The 18,021-nt window shown below is 34.5% G+C and overlaps 1 protein-coding gene across 3 annotated transcripts in view; it reads right to left on the bottom strand.

The window, feature by feature from the left end:
- Positions 1–10,830: 10,830 nt before the first annotated feature.
- The window catches only part of LOC108290741 (bifunctional heparan sulfate N-deacetylase/N-sulfotransferase 3), a 200,711-nt gene continuing 193,520 nt past the window's right edge, over positions 10,831–18,021 (bottom strand). For 2 of the 3 annotated variants that reach the window (XM_017510653.2, XM_017510642.2), the window contains exons 13-14: positions 13,701–13,802; positions 10,831–11,595 (exon numbers count right to left, since the gene is read on the bottom strand). In XM_017510653.2, the coding sequence (XP_017366142.1) occupies positions 11,446–11,595; positions 13,701–13,802 (252 nt within the window). In that variant the 3' untranslated portion in view covers positions 10,831–11,445. Of the gene's footprint in view, positions 11,601–13,700; positions 13,803–18,021 lie in introns of all 3 variants that reach the window. The other variant, XM_017510664.2, reaches the window with a different exon arrangement.

The following is an 18,021-nucleotide window of genomic DNA, read 5'->3' as shown; positions in this document are numbered from 1 at the left end:
TCAGCCTCCCAAGTAGCTGGGACTACAGGCACCCAACACCACGCCTGTCTAATTTTTGTATTTTTAGTAGAGATGGAGTTTCACCATATTGGCCAGGCTGGTCTCAAACTCCTGACCTTGTGATCCACCTGCCTTGGCCTCCCAAAGTGCTGGGATTACAGGTGTGAGCCACCGCACCTGGTCAAAAATAAATAAATTTTATCTCCAAGTGAACAATCATTAAAAAAAGAATACTCCAATTTAACATGTAAGATGTTTTAGTAGTTATTTCTTAATTTTATAAGTAAAACTGTAGAAAACTAAGTAGAATAGAACCAGATAAGTGATTTTTGTAGTTCTTTAGTTTAAAACCCTTTCATCAGTGTGATAATTCATGTAAATGGACAGTTTTTCTTAGGAAACAGAAAGTCCAGAAAGAAATTTCTGGAATTGAGGACTTAAATTTGATAAAGCAATACAAATTTTTTAATACTCATCATTCTTTACAGCATTGAACAAAACTTACTGACAAGGACTAAGAAGGGAAATTATGTAAAATGAGTGTAACACAAAAGGAGTTCTGAAAATAATTATTTATAGAATTTTTTTTTTTAAGACAGAGTCTTGCTCTGTCACCCAGGCTGGAATGCAGTGCTGGATTTTGGCTTACTGCAACATCCGTCTCTCGGGTTCAAGCGATTCTCCTGCCTCAGCTTCCAGAGTAGCTGGGATTACAGGTGCATGCCACCACACCTGGCTAATTTTTGTATTTTTAGTAGAGACAGGGTTTTGACATGTTTGACAGGCTGGTCTCAAACTCCTGATCTTATGTGATCTGCTTGCCTCAGCCTCCCAAAGTGCTGGGATTACAGATGTGAGCCACTGCACCCGACTACAATTATTTATAGTCTCTAAGAGAGATAGTAATAATGGTGATAACTAGTGTTTATTGAGTATTTACATGCTCATTAACTCATTTAATCCTAAAAATTGTATGAGGGCTATACAATTATTATCACCAATTTACAGATGAGTAGATTGAGGCACAGAGAAATAATGTAATTAACCTAAGGTTTGAAGTGGGTTTGGATATAATCTTTCTGGCTCAGAGCCCATACTCTTAACTGATGTTCTGTGTAACAGAAGAAAAATGATATTAGGTATAAAATAAGTCTGAGCTTTGCTGCTTGTGAGACCTTGGGAGAATTAACTATCCATTCCAAACCTGTTTTCTCATCTATAGAAGGAAGCTAGCAGTATCTTTTTGGTATTGTTTTTAGGATAATTTATAAGAATTATCTGGTAACTACCATTATTTAAGAGTTAGAGGTTTTGTTTTTTTTTGTCTTACATGTAATAATTATTATTAAAAATTGAATTTATTATTATTTTTATTTAGAAGAAACACAGTTGTAAGTCTTTGTATGATTGGGGAAATATGTATTTTTGTGAATCAAATTTATTGATTTTTATAAAAAGTTATACTTTTTTTCTAGCACTTATATATAAGAACATATACTATGTTAAAACTGTCATGTCTTGCTTTTCCAGTTACTTATTGTTAAATTAATTAATTCCACAAGTATTTATTGAGCACTTATTATTTCAGAGACTAGACCCATTGACGTAGGATATATCGATGAAAGAAAACAGACAAATAGTTTGCCTTTGAGAAGCTTATTTGAGTGGGAGAAGACAAAAGATCTAATAAAATTGGTAAATTATACAGTTAGTTATAAGATTACAAGTGCTATGGTTAAAAAAAGATTAGTTCGGAGTAATAGGAATCAGGTAGGAATCAGGGGTCAGGGTAGGGAGGAAGGGGTGAAATTTTATGTAAGGTTGTCAGGGTAAGCCTTACTGAGTAGATGACATCTCAGCAAACACTGAACTGCGGTGTGAAAGCCACGTTAATATTTGTGGGCACGTCAACACCAAGGTCCTGAGTAAGACAGTCAGTAAGGGAGCCAGTGCAACTGTTGCAGAATGAGAGAGGAGTAAGGGGAGCTGTGGTCACAAAGGCAGTGGATACCAGATTATGTAAGGCCTCGTAGGCCACTGTAAGGACCGTAGCAGGTACTCTGAGTGAAAAGGAGAGCTATTGTAGGAATTAAAGTGTTGTGATTTACTTTGTAAAAGGATTACCCTGGATGTTCAGTTGACAACAGATTGTAGTACAGATACATGGAAGCAGGGAGGATAATCAGGATAAAGACTTTGGCATCTTAGAATGAGGTGGCAGCTGTGGATTTTGTGAGAAGTGGTTGGTTTTGGATAGAAGTGAAGATTGAGCTAACAGGATTTCTTGACAGATCGAATGTGGGGTGTGCTAACGAAGGGATTCACTATCCTATAGTATTCACGGTTCATGCCTACACTCAAGGAAATAGGATCATATAAGGGGATCATCACTCTTAGAGCTTGTCTACCACAGAATGGAATAGGTTTTTTTGGAGGAAGATCATAATCTTCAGATGTGCCTCAGTTGCAGACTCAACTACATCACTGTGTGTACCCTGGGTCATCTTAGCCGAGACAGAGCCTATCACTAGCCTCAACCCCAGCTGATTGCCCTTTTCTCCTGAGTATCCGTTGTTGCTAATTGGACCTGGAATGTAATGCTTATGTAGTAGGTAAAAATTCCATAATTCACAACTTGTTCAAAATATCGCTTTCTTTTAGTTTTTAATAATTGTCCCTATTCATGATATGATTCAGAACTTTAACAATTTTTAAATATTTTAGGAAAACCCAGTCAAAATGAAGATTCTTCTCTCCATTTCTTCCAAAGGTGGTCATGGTATTGGACATGAAGTGGCAGGGTAACATCTGGCCTCAGCCATCATCTCTCCTCTGCTAGCATTGGAGGAACCTCAATAGGGTTGGTCAGTCTTTGTAAAGTGGTCTCTAGATTTCATGGTCTAGGCTCCTCCCATGGCCTGTAGTCATCAACTGGTGCAGGTTATTATATACCCTCTTTGTACCAGCTGCCGGGTCCCTTTGGATTTAAAAGGCTGTTCTTAGTGATTCCTACAGCTTATCTGGAGAAATGGAACTTTTATGTGTTCTCCTGTGCCACTGTGGAACCTGTGCAAACCAAGGATGTTATACCTAGGATACTACAAGCTATCTCTACTATTTGGTGCGGGAGAGCCCTCACCATTGGTGGGCAGACTACATGGAGGAGGTTGCTACTTTGCAGAGTTTTAAATGGGAAGTAGGGTGCAGCTTTCTCTACTGTTTGATCTTTAGACTTAAAGCTCTCTCATCCTCCATTCAGGGCTCAGCTTGGTGTCAAGGAATAAGGCAGGGGAGAAAAAAAAAATCCAAATTTGTATTTACCTTTGTTTTCTCTTTGCAGTATTTCTTCATCTCCAGCCAGGCAACTCCATTCTGGGAGTAGAGTAGGAAGGTGGTGGAGGGGAGGTGTAGTCTGGCTTTCCACTATTTTCTTTTTAGCCTATTGTTTATGGTGTAAATCTTAGCTTTGGGTACTTAAATTACTTCCAACTCCCATGCCAATGGCTCTCATTCTTTTTAGTGTGGGGATCCTTTTACATTCTTAAACATTATTGAGAACCCCAAAGGGCTTTTGTTTATAGAAGAAATGATTATATTTATCAATATTATGGATAAATTTATCAATGTTATAGATAATGCTATATAGATAGTATAGTTATATTTATCAATATTTACTTTATTAGAAATTAAAATGGAGAAATTAAAAAAAACATTAAAAAGAACAAACCCATAATAAAGCTGTAGTTTTAATGAAAAAATAACTATGCTTTCCAAAATAAAATGAAAAGAGTGGCATTGCATTACATTTTGGAAAATTTCTTTAATGTTTGGCTTAATAGAGACATTGAATTCTCATATCTATTTCTGCATTCAATTTATTTTGATAGGTTGTTTTGTTGAAGCATATGAAGAAAATCTGGTCTCATACCCATATGTGTTTGGGAAAGGAAATTATATATTTATATACCCATATGTGTTTGGAAAAAGAAAGTATATGTTTATAGCCTTTTTACATAATTGTGGATATTTTTCTTGATACTACATTAAAAATTGACAAGCGTTATTGTCTTAAAGGATATTTGCAATGTGGGATCAGAAACAAATCAATGAGCTGTTCTTATTCTGCTATATTAAAATCTATTGGTTTATCTTACTCTGAGAATAAATCTTTCACTCTTATAATGATTATGCTATGTATACGTATATTATTTATACTATGTATATGTGTTTTGTGACCTCAGCATTGCTTTTTTGGAAAATGGTTTACAGTACTGAGTTATGCTGATCTTTCAAACGTTTACACCTTTCATTATATAATATTTGAAAATTACGTTTTTTAAATATCACCACCAACCTCATCAGAAAGATCTTTAAATATGAGTATGTTGTGAAGCTCATGGTAGCAATACAAGTTCTACAAAATTCTAATTTTTGCTTGAAAGCTGAAATTTTATAATTGGCAAGAAATACTGTCAATTTTTTTTTTGAAGTGACAAACTCACTTTGTTCCGTTTTAAGAAAATATTTGCCAATTGCTAAAGTCTAAATAACCACAATTCTCTGTCATTCTTTCAAATAAAAATTTTGTTCCATGAATACAGTGGCTGGCTCCACTTGCAGCTCAAACAGTTGCTCAAGGGCCTTTTTTCGAGAAAACCACCTGCTTCAGTATGTAGCAGCCGTGCTTTAGGCACATTTCCCATTTTGTCACACAGAAGATTAAAAAGCATACACTGTAGTGTGGAAATGTAATAATATTAATAATTTTACTGCTTTGTCAAGGACAGTCATAAGTGACACTGTTTTAAAAGATGAGTGTGCGATGATGATGAATACAATGGTACAGATTAATTCTACTGCCTTTATTTATGTTAAAGCACCAGCAGTTTTACCCATTATTGCTATTGCACCATTAGTAACAATATCAACACAATGACAAAGGCATATAATGAATTCACATTAATATAAAAATCATTTTGACCTTGCAGACCCTCTGAAGAGGACTCAGGTCTGCCAAAGGTCTACAGGCTATATTTTAAAACTATTGTACTGTAGTGATGAGACTCTACATCATGGCAGAGGTCCTATTTATTAGTTGATTTCTTGGATGATATCCAGTATCTGATGCTGCTTAGATTTCTTGCTTCTGTCCTCCTCCTTCTGGACACAGTTGGTCCTGAATATACAGTCTTAGTCTTTAAAATGATAACTTATTGTTCTTATAAAGTAAAGCAATTCATGCATTTGCAAATAAAAATTCCAATACTTTTCCCTGGTTTAGCACTCCAGTCCCACTTATCAAAGGCGACTCGCTTTTGCCATTTGTTTAAGCTCTGCTGATTATCTTCATAATTCTAATTTCACTTTTACCCTAATTTCTTAATTTGTCTACTTTAAGAAGTATCGGTTCGCTCCCCACATGAGGAGGAGACATTTAGTTCACTTATTTTAGTTCCTCACATTCTTGCTTACCTTCCTAATTTTTTAGCATGTATTTATGTTTTTATTTTTGTTTTTAGCTCTTCTTTTGGTTTTGTTTGTGGGTTTAAATAAATGTCAATTTCTGTTAAAGTTAACACAGGCCAAGAGGACCAGGGTGACTGTTCTTTGCAGGTAGATCTCAAAGAGAAGTGAGGGAGACAGGTTGAGCTATTCAAGCCCAATTTCTGCTTCCAATTTTACCACTTAGAAAATTCATTGGTTCCTCCTTTTTGGGAGAGTAGATCAGAGACAGAGAGAGTCACATGTTACAATAATTGATCTTCTGGCACATGGTAAACAAAGCAAGGAGAAAAGCATTCCCCTCCTTACCAGTGATTACATGTGACTTCCATTGACAGATGCATAAATTGAGATTAGAAAAGCCACCTACAGAATGTTACTTAGTTAAGAACAGATGTTGAATTATAGTCCAATCTATCTTTTTTGCTATTCTGATTGCACTGAGGACATCCCTGCAATTAACTGAGAATGAAAACAATATGGTTTTCTCAGGATGATGATAGGTGAGAGGGAGAATTTATCAATATTGCATTTTCATAGCTCTTTATTGTTTTTAAAATTATAATCTTTATTAAAAATTTGTCAATTTATTCACTTGTATGTGAAGTAAACTTTATTTTTAATAGTATATTTGTTTTGTGGGCTTTAAAAAGTTTTGTTTGCTTTGAAGCATATAAATTAAGATCTGAAACAATAAACTAAAGCACTAGGAGTATACAGCATGTTGAGCTTGCATTTCCGTTTAATGTGGTTGAAACTGAAAAAAGTTTAGATTCAGAATGTTATTTATCAAATAGAGAAGACTCATCTTCTTTGGTCCAACTGTATAAATTATGTATAATGTTTAAGAACCAGGTCTGGCTTCCATCTCAGTTATTGATTTGAAATAGAGCATTTTGGCATCAGAAATGTAGACAGCAGGCGTTTCCTCCACTTAATGTATTCCCTCAAAACCAAGAAGCAGCTTGATGTAGACAGTTTTATGTAAGATTTGTCACGGATCCTGGGTGCTTTGGAAGCATCTCACGTTTTATTCAGTGTAATTCACTTTTTTATATGGTGAAATGTGGGCAAATACATTCTTTCTAACAGTATCTCGGAGAGTATACTGTGAGCGTGTTATATGTAAAATTTGCTTTGACTTCCTGGAAAGGGATTGCTAGGTAAATGTAATGGCTAATTTTATGTGTCAACTTTGACTGGGTCAGAGGAAACCTAGATAGCTGGTGAAACATTATTTCTGGGTGTGGCTATGATCGTGTTTCTGGATGAGATTAGCATTTCAGTTGGTAGACTGAGCTAAGCATATTACTCCCCTCAGTGTTGGTAGCCATTGTCTGATCCATTAAGGGCCTGAACAGAATAAAAAGGTGGAGGAGTATCCAGTTAACTCTGCCTGGCTGCTGAAGCTGGAACACTGAACTTCTCCTGTCCTCAGTGCTCCTAGATTTTAGGCCTTCAAACCCAGACTGCAACACTATTGGCTCTCTGGCTCTCAGGCCTTTGAACTACATCTCTGGCTTTCCTGGGTCTATAACTTGCCGATGACAGACCATGGGTCTTTGCATCGTCTAAAATCATGTAAGCCAATACCTTATAATGAGTCTTTAAATAAGTGTGTGTGTGTGTATGTATTTGTATACTTATAAGTACATATGTGTTTATGTATCTGGCACTATTTCTATTTCTCTTGAGAAATCTGACTATAATATAGTAAATGAGATATTTGACTTGACTCTGGCAAGTAAATGTCTTTTTTAACTTATTGATACTATTCATGATTCCTCTTTCTCTAAGAGATGCTCCAAATGAGATGGTGAGCATGTAACTAATTCCAACTTTAGTGATTTATTAATTTTTGTATTTATAACTTTGGGAATAGACTGAGAAGTGATAAATACTTAACAATGAGGATAGTTATAGGATTAATTGGAAGAAGGTTCAACTTACTTATTAGTTTCAGTACCAATAAATAAGGGAATAAATTTTACTCTAACATTTATTAAGAGCACTAAGTCTGTAGAAAACTCTTATAGATAAATTAGGGACAATAAATGGCAAGAACTAGTAGCAGCACTGGTCTGGAAGAAGTGTCCCTTACATTCTGTTGGGTATCCTTGGCCACAGCCGAAAAGCTTACTCGAAGTAGATAGCAAATTTTTGCGGGGGATGGAATCAAAGTGAAACTGTGTGTCCTAGAGTTCTCCAGAAAAGCAGAATTAATAGGAGAGAGATATGTACATATGATATATTATGAGGGATTGGCTTACATGCTTACAGAGGCTGAGAAGTCTCATGATCTGCTGTGCACGTTGGAGACTGGGTGGTTTACAGTGTAATTCAATCTGAGACTGAAAGCCTGAGTACCAGGGAAGCCAATGCTATAAATCACAGTCTGAAGGCAGAAGATGAGATGAGATGTCCCAGCTCAATCAGTATGCTGTGAGCCATGTGTGTGGGAGACAAGCCTGTGGGGAATTCAACTGGTGCACCGAGATAGGGTGGGTGGCAACATGTGAAAAGCTGATGTCTAGAAAAGAAAGGGATTGGAAGAGAGAAAAGAAAATTTGTGGAGAATGAAGATAAATGGCAACTTTACACTCCCTAAATCCCTCCTTCCTCCATTTTTTGCAGAGATTGTTTTGCTAGATTTCTAGAAAAGAGAGATGAACACTTTTTAAAACTCTGAAGAAAGAAATGGGCAGAACAGAATACTGGGAGTAAGAAATGCTATAATTAAGTCAATTTATTAACAGCTGTGTGGTTCTCGTATTCTCTTATTCTAGAGTCCCATAAATGACCTAGGAGCTGCATTATATTTATTAGAACTAAAAAAAAAATCACTGTAAGTAACATATAAATTTAGGAGGAGAAGGATCTGTGAAAGGTTTTATAAATATAGGATAGATATATATCCTACTTGAAAGCTTTCTGTCTCTTCATTTTGAATTATGTCAATGGTATCTATGTTCTATAACTACCTCCCACTCACCCTCAGGCAAAGACAATAAAATACCTACTGATTATCTAAAATCACCAGGTCCAAACTCTTCATTTTCCTATCAGTTTATTGTTGTACATATGAGGTACCATGCTACTATCAGACTTATATCCAGGTTTTTTATTTTAAAAAACTCAGAGAAAAAAAATGTTTCCAGTAATTTTCATTCAATGTGAATGACAAGAATATTATAGCTATAAACATTGAAATAATCATTTCATTTCTTCCTGAGGAAGTTTCATAAACAATGAAAAAGGGAATTCTATACAAAGCTAGTTTTAAATCACATTATCTCTCATTATTCTTTCATATGCATTTATGTTATTTTCAGATTAGCATATTAACCAGTTGGAGTATATAATGTGGAGAGTATGCATGTCCTCTAGAATTTGATGCTGTCTTCAAGACACATTGAGTGGTCAAAAATCCTTTCACAGCTTTGCTGCTCTGGGTAGCATAATACAAGTACTTGTGAATGAATAAATTTTGGTAAGATCTCTTCCTTTTTCTTCTGCCTCTATACAAACATGGAGTACATTTTTGACATCTATTTGAAAGGAGGAGGTGTTCAGTCAACTCGATTTACCTAGACAAAATTATGCCATTAGCAGCTTTGCTTAGCAGTTCAAATGTACATCTTACCATTAAAGCATAAATATGAGTTTTCCCTTCTTTTCTTATTATAATAAATGTTGTCGCCAAATGAAAACGTAGTACTGTATATAACTGCTGGGGCCTATTCTCGCTATGTTTAACCCTCCTAAGCCAGTTTTCTTAAATTGGTGGAGATGGAAGACTATAGTAATTTTTCTAGCATGTCTGGCACGTGCTGCTTCAAAAGAGTCAGCAGTAAGCATGAAGACTGTGTTTTCCATATTTGTTCAAATGACTTCGATTTTGCTTTTAGAGTCAAGAGTCTTAAAAATTGGTTATTTTTCCAATTCCTTCTGCTAACAGTATATTTAAAAATTAGTATGTTCTTTAGGTACATAAAACTTAAAAAAATTAGTAATTATAATGTACCTTTAAAAATTTATAGTAAGTGGATCTCACAATTTGTTTTCTAATTAGTAATTGATAATTTTACATATTATAATGACAATGAAAATATTTTAACTATAGCTTTTCCTCTCCTTTTTTCTTCTAATCATACCTTTGATAATATTTTATAAAGGCTTATAGTCATAGCAGGGAATCAATTTACTACTTAAATTTTATGTACATGCAAGTACATTTAAAAATTAAGTAGGCTGGGCACGGTGGCTCATGCCTGTAATCCCAGCACTTTGAGAGGCCGAGGTGGGTGGATCATGAGGTCAGGAGTTCGAGATCAGCCTGGCCAACATGGTAAAACCCCATCTCTGCTAAAAATACAAAAATTAGCTGGGTGTGGTGGTGTGTGCCTGTAATTCCAGCTACTCAGGAGGCTGAGGCAGGAGAATTGCTTGAACCCAGGAGGTGGAGGCTGCAGTGAGCTGAGATTGTGCCACTGTACTCCAGCCTGGGCAACATAGCGAGACTCTGTCCCACCTTTCACCCCCAAATTAAGTAAATATTAACAAGAAAATAAGTATGATGTATTCTTTTCTTTTTTGAATACTTTATTAACCATATATATCATTTACAATTTAAATGTAAATATATTTCAAGAACCATGACTTGCTCATCTTTGTACTTCCTGCATTTAATTTAGTAGCTAACCCATGTTACCTATGTTCTGTTATCTTTCATTCCACCAGAGTAATGGGTGAGATACTTTCGAAAATGGGCCTCTGCTCTGATTACGTCTCTTTGCCGTATATCAAAAGTATCATTGCAAACAGTAGATTACAAATAATATATTAATTTGTTTTTTGTTATAAATCTCTACATCACATAATTTTATTTTGAACTATCTGGGAAAATGGAATTTTTAAATAATCTAAATGTAAATAGCCTAACCACATCATCTAGGGAAACTGTTTTTAGTTTTTATTTAATAGGTTTTGTTTTGGGGAGCATTAAAAAAAGGTATTCACATTTAAAAGTCAACCTGTTTCTAGAGATGACACATACCTCAGACTCTAGGCATGCATTTCTGTAGAACTAGTGAGGACTACTGGAATAGATTCACAGCTTACAGCAAGTGGACATAGAATTCTCAATGATATGTCTTTAGATCCCTACAATTTCTCCCCTACAGAGGATTTAGTCAGTATACTTCACATTGTTATTTACTGTTTTGGTATACTGAGTGTGTTTCTATTTACCATCCACAGCTTTACAATATATATCTCAGTATAACACTTATATTGTGATGGAAGAGTTAGTAATTTTTACATATATTCACTAGACTATGTATGAAAAAAATCACTTTTCTTTAGATATAGCACTTATCTTTTTTTTTTGGTGCAGATAAAGCTCATATATAACTTTTCCACTTTCTGATCTAGTACAAATCGTAACTTAAAATTATTTCTAAATACTTCAGTGGATTGAAATTTTGGCAAGCATTTTTCATGGGTGTTATGCTTTTGACATTTTATGCTACATTGTGATGTTTATTTTGCTGCTTGTTTCGTAGGACACTTTTCAGAATCAAAGAATAAGAAAACATTGTACAGGCAAACAGTGGTCTAGAAATCTACAGAGACAATCTTAGTTGACATATAAAAGTGTAAATATTACTATGAAATGGAACAGTTCTGCATTTGTGTTTGATGTTTATATTGGTTGCAATTGGCTTCCACATGAGTGCACAGTAGTCTACAATAATCCCACAGGCTCAGATATGGGTTAAGAGAAAGGCCATAGGCCTCAAGGCTTGTAACACATACTCTTTCTTTTTTCTCATCATCCACATGCCAGCACATGGAAGAAACTTTGTTCTTTTTTCTCATTTGAAGAGGTATATTTTTCAACTGCCTTTTGGTAGCTTCTGGAAGCTTTGGAAAAGGTGTGTTCTACATGGAAGATGAAGTCTCGTTTTCTCTCAGTGCTATCTTAGTTTCTGCAGCTCCTGTCTCAGCCAGGATGGCAGAGGCTGACCCAGTTTGTGCAGCAGCTTTGAGAGTTCCACATTGTGATCTCGATAGTAGCTTGACAGAAATGTCCTGCTCTAAGTGGAGAGGAGGGGAAAAAAGTACATTTTATTTTGTTTATTATATTTCAAATACTTTGACTATATTGAAGTAAGTGTCAGGTATACCAGATCTGGATTAAAATTTGTATAATTAAGCATATGGACTATTTATTTAGCACATCCTATGTTATTTTACTGACAGTCTTGGGCACTGGCATTTCGTATTAGGAAGAGGCAAATGGCATGGTGATAGTATTGCCCACTCTAATCCCTCCTACACTATTAAAGACCTCTTTACTATTATCGCCTTTCTGGACATTATTTTCACAAAATCAGCCACTACCCTAAATAAACCCAATATGGATTACTCAGTAACTTTGTTGAGAAGAAATGATATCCTGAAAAGTTGTGATTTTCTTATCTTTCCCTACGTTAGACCAGAGTAAAATAAAATGCTTAGAAAGATATTCTGCCATGTCTCTTAAACATTTTAGCTTTAATAAATTTGCCGGGAAATAGCTTGGACATAAATGTAGATGATATACTTTATATTACTTTCGTGAAATACTATAGAAATTGTATGTTAGTTTCTTCTAATGTTTTAGGATTGCTTTCAAAGTGCTCTGAAGGTATATTTTAATAATCAGCCAAAGAAAATTGGAGTTCTGAAAATGCAATTTGTTTATCAAAACAGCAGAAACCCCCTCTCTCTTCTATATATGATTTAATTAAGAGTTTACTGAGGACAGGCCCTGTATCTATCAGGCAAGGCACAAAAAATGGTCCTCAAGGTCTTGTTAGATAAAGTATTCAAATAAGTTTAACCCACCTTAGAATCCTCAGACAGTCTTAGGATTCTTAATGTAATATATTAATTGTGGGGGAAAAATCCCAAATCATATTTTAATTTTTGAGATCTAAAAAAATTACAAATCATAATCTACTTGCATTCTTATATTGAAACTATATACTAAATGGAAAAATAATAAATAAAAATATAAGGAAATCAATATATGTCAAATAAGCATTAAAGTAAAAATGTGGGGTATAGATATTGAGAAACTGTAGCATTAAATAATCGCCATGTCACCATTCTGAACAGAATAAACACAAAGTGCTGAATACATACTGCAAAGTGTGTGTCCACATTTCCCAAAACCTAAATTATCTGTTAGTATGATAGATATTGGGAAATATATTAATTCTTTCATTTTATTAGCATTTTAACAGCTCAAAACTTAGTGTGTGTATATATATATGTGTATATATATATATATATACTGTATATATATGTGTGTATATATATATATACTGTATATATATACTATATATATATATCTATATATACATATATGTATATATATATAGTATATATATACTATATATATGTATATATATAGTATATATATATGTCAGTAATTCATATTATTGCCCAGGGCACACTTGCTACAACAGAATGACCCAAGCAGTGAAAAAAATATAAATCTTTAAAAAAAGTTTTTTTTTGAGATAGACTTTCATTCTTGTTGCCTAGGCTTGAATGCAATGGTGTGATCCTGGCTCACTGCAACCTCCACCTCACAGGTTCAAGCAATTTGAGTAGCTGGGATTACAGGTGCCTGACAGCATGCCCAACTAAATTTTTTTGTGTGTATTTTTAGTAGAGATGGGGTTTTACCATGTTGGCCAGGCTGGTTTCGAACTCCTGACCTCAAGTGATCTACCCCATCTTGGACTCCCATAGTGCTGGGATTACAGGCGTGAGCCACCGGCCTAGCCAAAAATAGAAATCTTTTGGTCCTATTTTTACTTTCCAATTGATAATATTTCCTGTCTTGGTTTTAATTAACATTTATGCTAAAATTTTTGTGCAGGTATCATTCCTTTTGGAATGAGATATTATCTTTTCGTTCTTATTCAGAATGTCAAATTCTATTGTTTTCCTTTATTCTCGCATGACAGGTGATACTATATTGTGGGTAAAATCAAAACAAGCAACCTACCTGTACTGATATTGAAATGCAACTTTTAATTTTTAGAAAGGCTGAAATTTGACTTTAGTTTTTTAAGAAAATAGATGATATTATTTGTTATCATTTTGCTGGTTTAGTTTGTATTTTCAAGCTCTATGCTTACATCAGAATCCATTGGAGGGTATTTTCTTCCTTTGCTCTTTCCAAGGCATTTTGTTTTACCTTCTTCCAGTAACTGACACCAGAAACCTTTATGGAAATCAAAAAAAAAAAAAAAAGAAATACACACACACACAAAACCAGAAAATCATTTTTCAACCGATTTATATGACATAGTGACCAATACATAGATATTTTCTTTGCATAACAATCTATAACCAGAGAAACTGAATTTATGTTTTACTATATTCCTTTGCATAAAGTCCGTTGGCATACTTCTAAATTCTTAGTCCATCTGTCATCTTTGTGAGTTTGCCAGGTTCCTAATAGAAGAATTGTCAGCAGGTCTTCTATTAAGAGAAATTAATAAGGCTACCTTCTTCATCTGGAAGGAAAACATTTATAAATTTTCAATTTTTTGGTAGGGTTTAAAAACAAGTCAGTCTTCATCCATGTCTACGGATTTAGAGGCAACTTAAATCATACAACTACAAGGTAATTGAAGAGAAAAGGTTTCAGTGTATCAGGTGGTGATTACTTTTAGGATTCTCTAGCTATACAGCTACTTTCTTCTTTTTGTATGAGCTCTGTATTAAAGTAATAGCACCTATAAATGAACTTTTTATGCCAAAATTATAATAAACAATAGTACATTAAATATATATTTTATCTTACCAAACTATTTCATATAACTCTTTCTCATTTGAGGTTTCATTCTAACACTTAAGGATTTGGTGTGAAGGATTCTTCCCATTTTATAGCATTTAGCATACTGTTTTGCTCTTATAAACATTTGCCAAGTATTAGTTGAACAAAAAATGAGGAAGGAGAAAATGTTTGTCAAGGTTAATTTATCTTGTACTATATACTTCAATATTCAGGGCCTCCTGATTCTAGGTTCAGGGCTTTTTCTTTTTTACTGGTCTCTGAGTGCATTTTATATTATTATCCATTGTAAATAAAGCACCAATTTGTATGCTCAGATATAAAAGTGAAAGTAATAGTCAGCAATGATAATTCCTTTACATAGCTTTTGATGTTCAATTATTCTATTGCCATTTTTCTTCCCAATTGGAATTATTACTTCAGATGATGTTTTTGTTTGCTTTTAATCTGTTCCACTTCTAGGACTGTTACTTCCAACACTTTGCTTAAATTTACAATGTGAAAACCTGAAATACCTGGGGTGACAGTTAACAAAAAATATGCAATGGCTGCACATTTAAAGCTACCAAACAATGTTAAGAGAAATTTTAGAAAAAAAAAAATAGAAAAAAAGGGAGCTATACCATGCTTATAAATCAGAAGACTATTTTTAAAATACCAAGTCTCTCCAAATTTATCTATAGATTCAGTATGATTCCTATCAAAACTCCAGTGGACTATATTTTAGGTAGAAACTGAAAATTATTCTAAAGTACATATAAAAATGTAAAGGAAGCAGACAAGCTAAGTCAATTGGAAAACAAAGAGCAAATTTGGAGATCTTATACTATTTAATTTCAAGATTTACTGTAATTCTACAGTAACGGAGATTGTACGGCGTTGGCATCAGTGAACCAATGGATCAATGGAACGAAATAAGAAAGAGTTCAGAAATAAACCTTCACATCTATGGTCAACTGATTTTCAAAATATAGCTGCCAAGTTTAGTCAATGGGAAAGAATTAATCTTTTAAATTGCACAAGAAAAATGGGATATCTATATGAAAAAAGTGAACATTGACCCTTACCTCATGTTGCATATAAAAATTAACTTGAAATGTTTTATTGAGCTATACCTAAACTATAAAATTTAAGCTAAAAACTTAAAAATTTATAGCTAAAATTATTATAATTCTGAAAGAAAACATAGGGAAAAAGCACAAAATTTGTAACCTTGGGTTAGTTAAAAATTTCTTAGGATGAACCATAAAGGAAAAATAATGATAATTGTGAATTCATCAAAATTTAAAATTTTTGCTCTTTTAAAGACACTTTAAAAAATGAAAAGGGAAACCACAGAGTGGGAGAAAACATTTGTAAAAAAGATATCTAATACAGAACTTGTATTCGGAATATATAACTCAATATAAAAGATAAAATTATCAATAAAAACTGGATAAAAGATTGGAACAGGCTGGGCGCAGTGGCTCACACCTGTAATCCCAGCACTTTGGGAGGCTGAGGTAGGCAGATCACCTGAGATCAGGAGTTTGAGACCAGCCTGACCAACATGGAGAAACCCCCATCTCTACTAAAAACACAAAATTAGCCAGGCATGGTGATGCATGCCTGTAATCCCAGTTACTCAGGAGGCTGAGGCAGGAGAATCACTTGAATCCAGGAGGCAGAGGTTTCGGTGAGCTGATACGATGCTATTGCACTCCAGCCTGGGCAACAAGAGCAAAACTCTCTTAAAAAAATATTGGTCAAGAGATTGAGACCATCCTGGTCAACATGGTGAAACCCCGTCTCTACTAAAAATACAAAACATTAGCTGGGCATGGTGGCGTGTGCCTGTAATCCCAGCTACTCAGGAGGCTGAGGCAGGAGAATTGCCTGAACCCAGGAGGCGGAGGTTGCGGTGAGCTGAAATCGGGCCATTGCACTCAAGCCTGGGTAACAAGAGCAAAACTCCGTCTCAAAAAAAAAAAGATTGGAACAGACACTTCACCAAAGAACACATGAATGGTCAATGAACAAATGAAAATTTGCTGAACATCATTTGTCATTAAGGAAATACAAATTAAAATCACAAATTAAATAGCACTGTACACCCACTAGAATGACTGAATTAAAAAATACCAGGTGTTGGCAAAGATGTGGAGCAAACATAATTATTGGTAGAAATTGAAACTATTTCAACTTTACTTTGTAAAATTTCTTAGAAATTAAAATACATAACTACTATATGACCCACCAAACCCACTGCTATGTTTTTACTCAAAGGCAATGAAAATGTATGTCCACACAAAGATCTTTACACAAATGTTCACAGTAGCTTTGTTCATGATAGCCAAAAAATGCAAATTACTCATGTCATCAACTGGTGAAAAGATAAACAAATTGTGGTATATCCATAAAATGGAGGACTACTTAACAATAATAAAGAATTGACTCCTGATAGATGTAGCAACATACAGGAAACTCAAAAGCATTATGCCAAATGGAACAAAGTAGCTTGCTGACTGCCAGGGTTCAGGGTGCATAGAAAGCATTGACCACAGAGGAGCATGAGGAAACTTTTTGGATTAATGGAAATGTTCTATATATTGATTTTGCTGGTACAAAACTACTGTATACATTTGTATTCATCAACTGCATAATTACAAGGGGTGATTATATGTACATTATACGTTAACAAAGCATTTAAAATGATAGTGTTATTTAATGTGTGCATGTGTATGTGGGAGTGTAGTCTATATGCAGCTGATCTTGTAGAATTTATAACTCCAGCCCTATGAAAAGAATGCAAACCTAGACTTCTGCCTCTGTAAGACTTTGTGTATTAGAGAGAATAATCACATTCCATTTATGTAAAGCCTGGTTTCTCATCATTATTAAAGCAATTGTGTCAGATCAGGACACAACATTTTATGTCTTCATGCTGTTTATATTCTTGCTTGAATCAGTAAGGCAACTGAATAAATTAGTGCTATATTCAGAATTACAAAGAGAGCATTAATAAAGACTGTATTAGTTAAATAATCTGTTTATGAAAGCCTTTGGGAAACTCTAATACAACATTTCTGGAAGTCTGCAGTTGATGTAATATTTTTTATTAACATTTTGCTATCAGCAATTTTCAAAATCAAATTCTGATATGATCAAAATTCAGAATCCAGACTAGTTATTATTTTTTTGCTAAGGCAGGTTGCTGTAGATACATAACTGGAACATACATATGCTGTGTGTTAAAATGAGTAGTCTTCTGAGAGAAAGTTTTTCTAAGAAACACTGAACTCCACACATACTAAAATTAAGAATCAAAAGAAAAATAGGTTTTTCTTTTATCTCTGCTAATTAATTAGATCTTATGCAGCAGGTGTCATGCTGAGCTTTACTGAGAAAAAAATTATGTGTGTAGCTGGCACCTGGGCTAGGCATCTGTATGCATAAATTCATGGGCAATGGTAGAAGTGTGTCAGGGTGCAAATGAGAAGGAGAAGCTGGAAAGGAAAGCATGTTTATTTATTTATTTATTTATTTTTGAGACGGAGTTTCACTCTTGTTACCCAGGCTGGAGTGCAATGGTGCGATCTTGGCTCACCGCAACCTCCGCCTCCTGGGTTCGGGCAATTCTCCTGTCTCAGCCTCCTGAGTAGCTGGGATTACAGGCACAC

The sequence above is a fragment of the Cebus imitator genome, unplaced genomic scaffold, assembly GCF_001604975.1.
Source record: "Cebus imitator isolate Cc_AM_T3 unplaced genomic scaffold, Cebus_imitator-1.0 Scaffold17, whole genome shotgun sequence".
NCBI lineage: Eukaryota > Metazoa > Chordata > Mammalia > Primates > Cebidae > Cebus > Cebus imitator.
The sequence above is the reverse complement of the archived record's forward strand: the minus strand, read 5'-3'. Positions and strand labels throughout refer to the sequence as shown.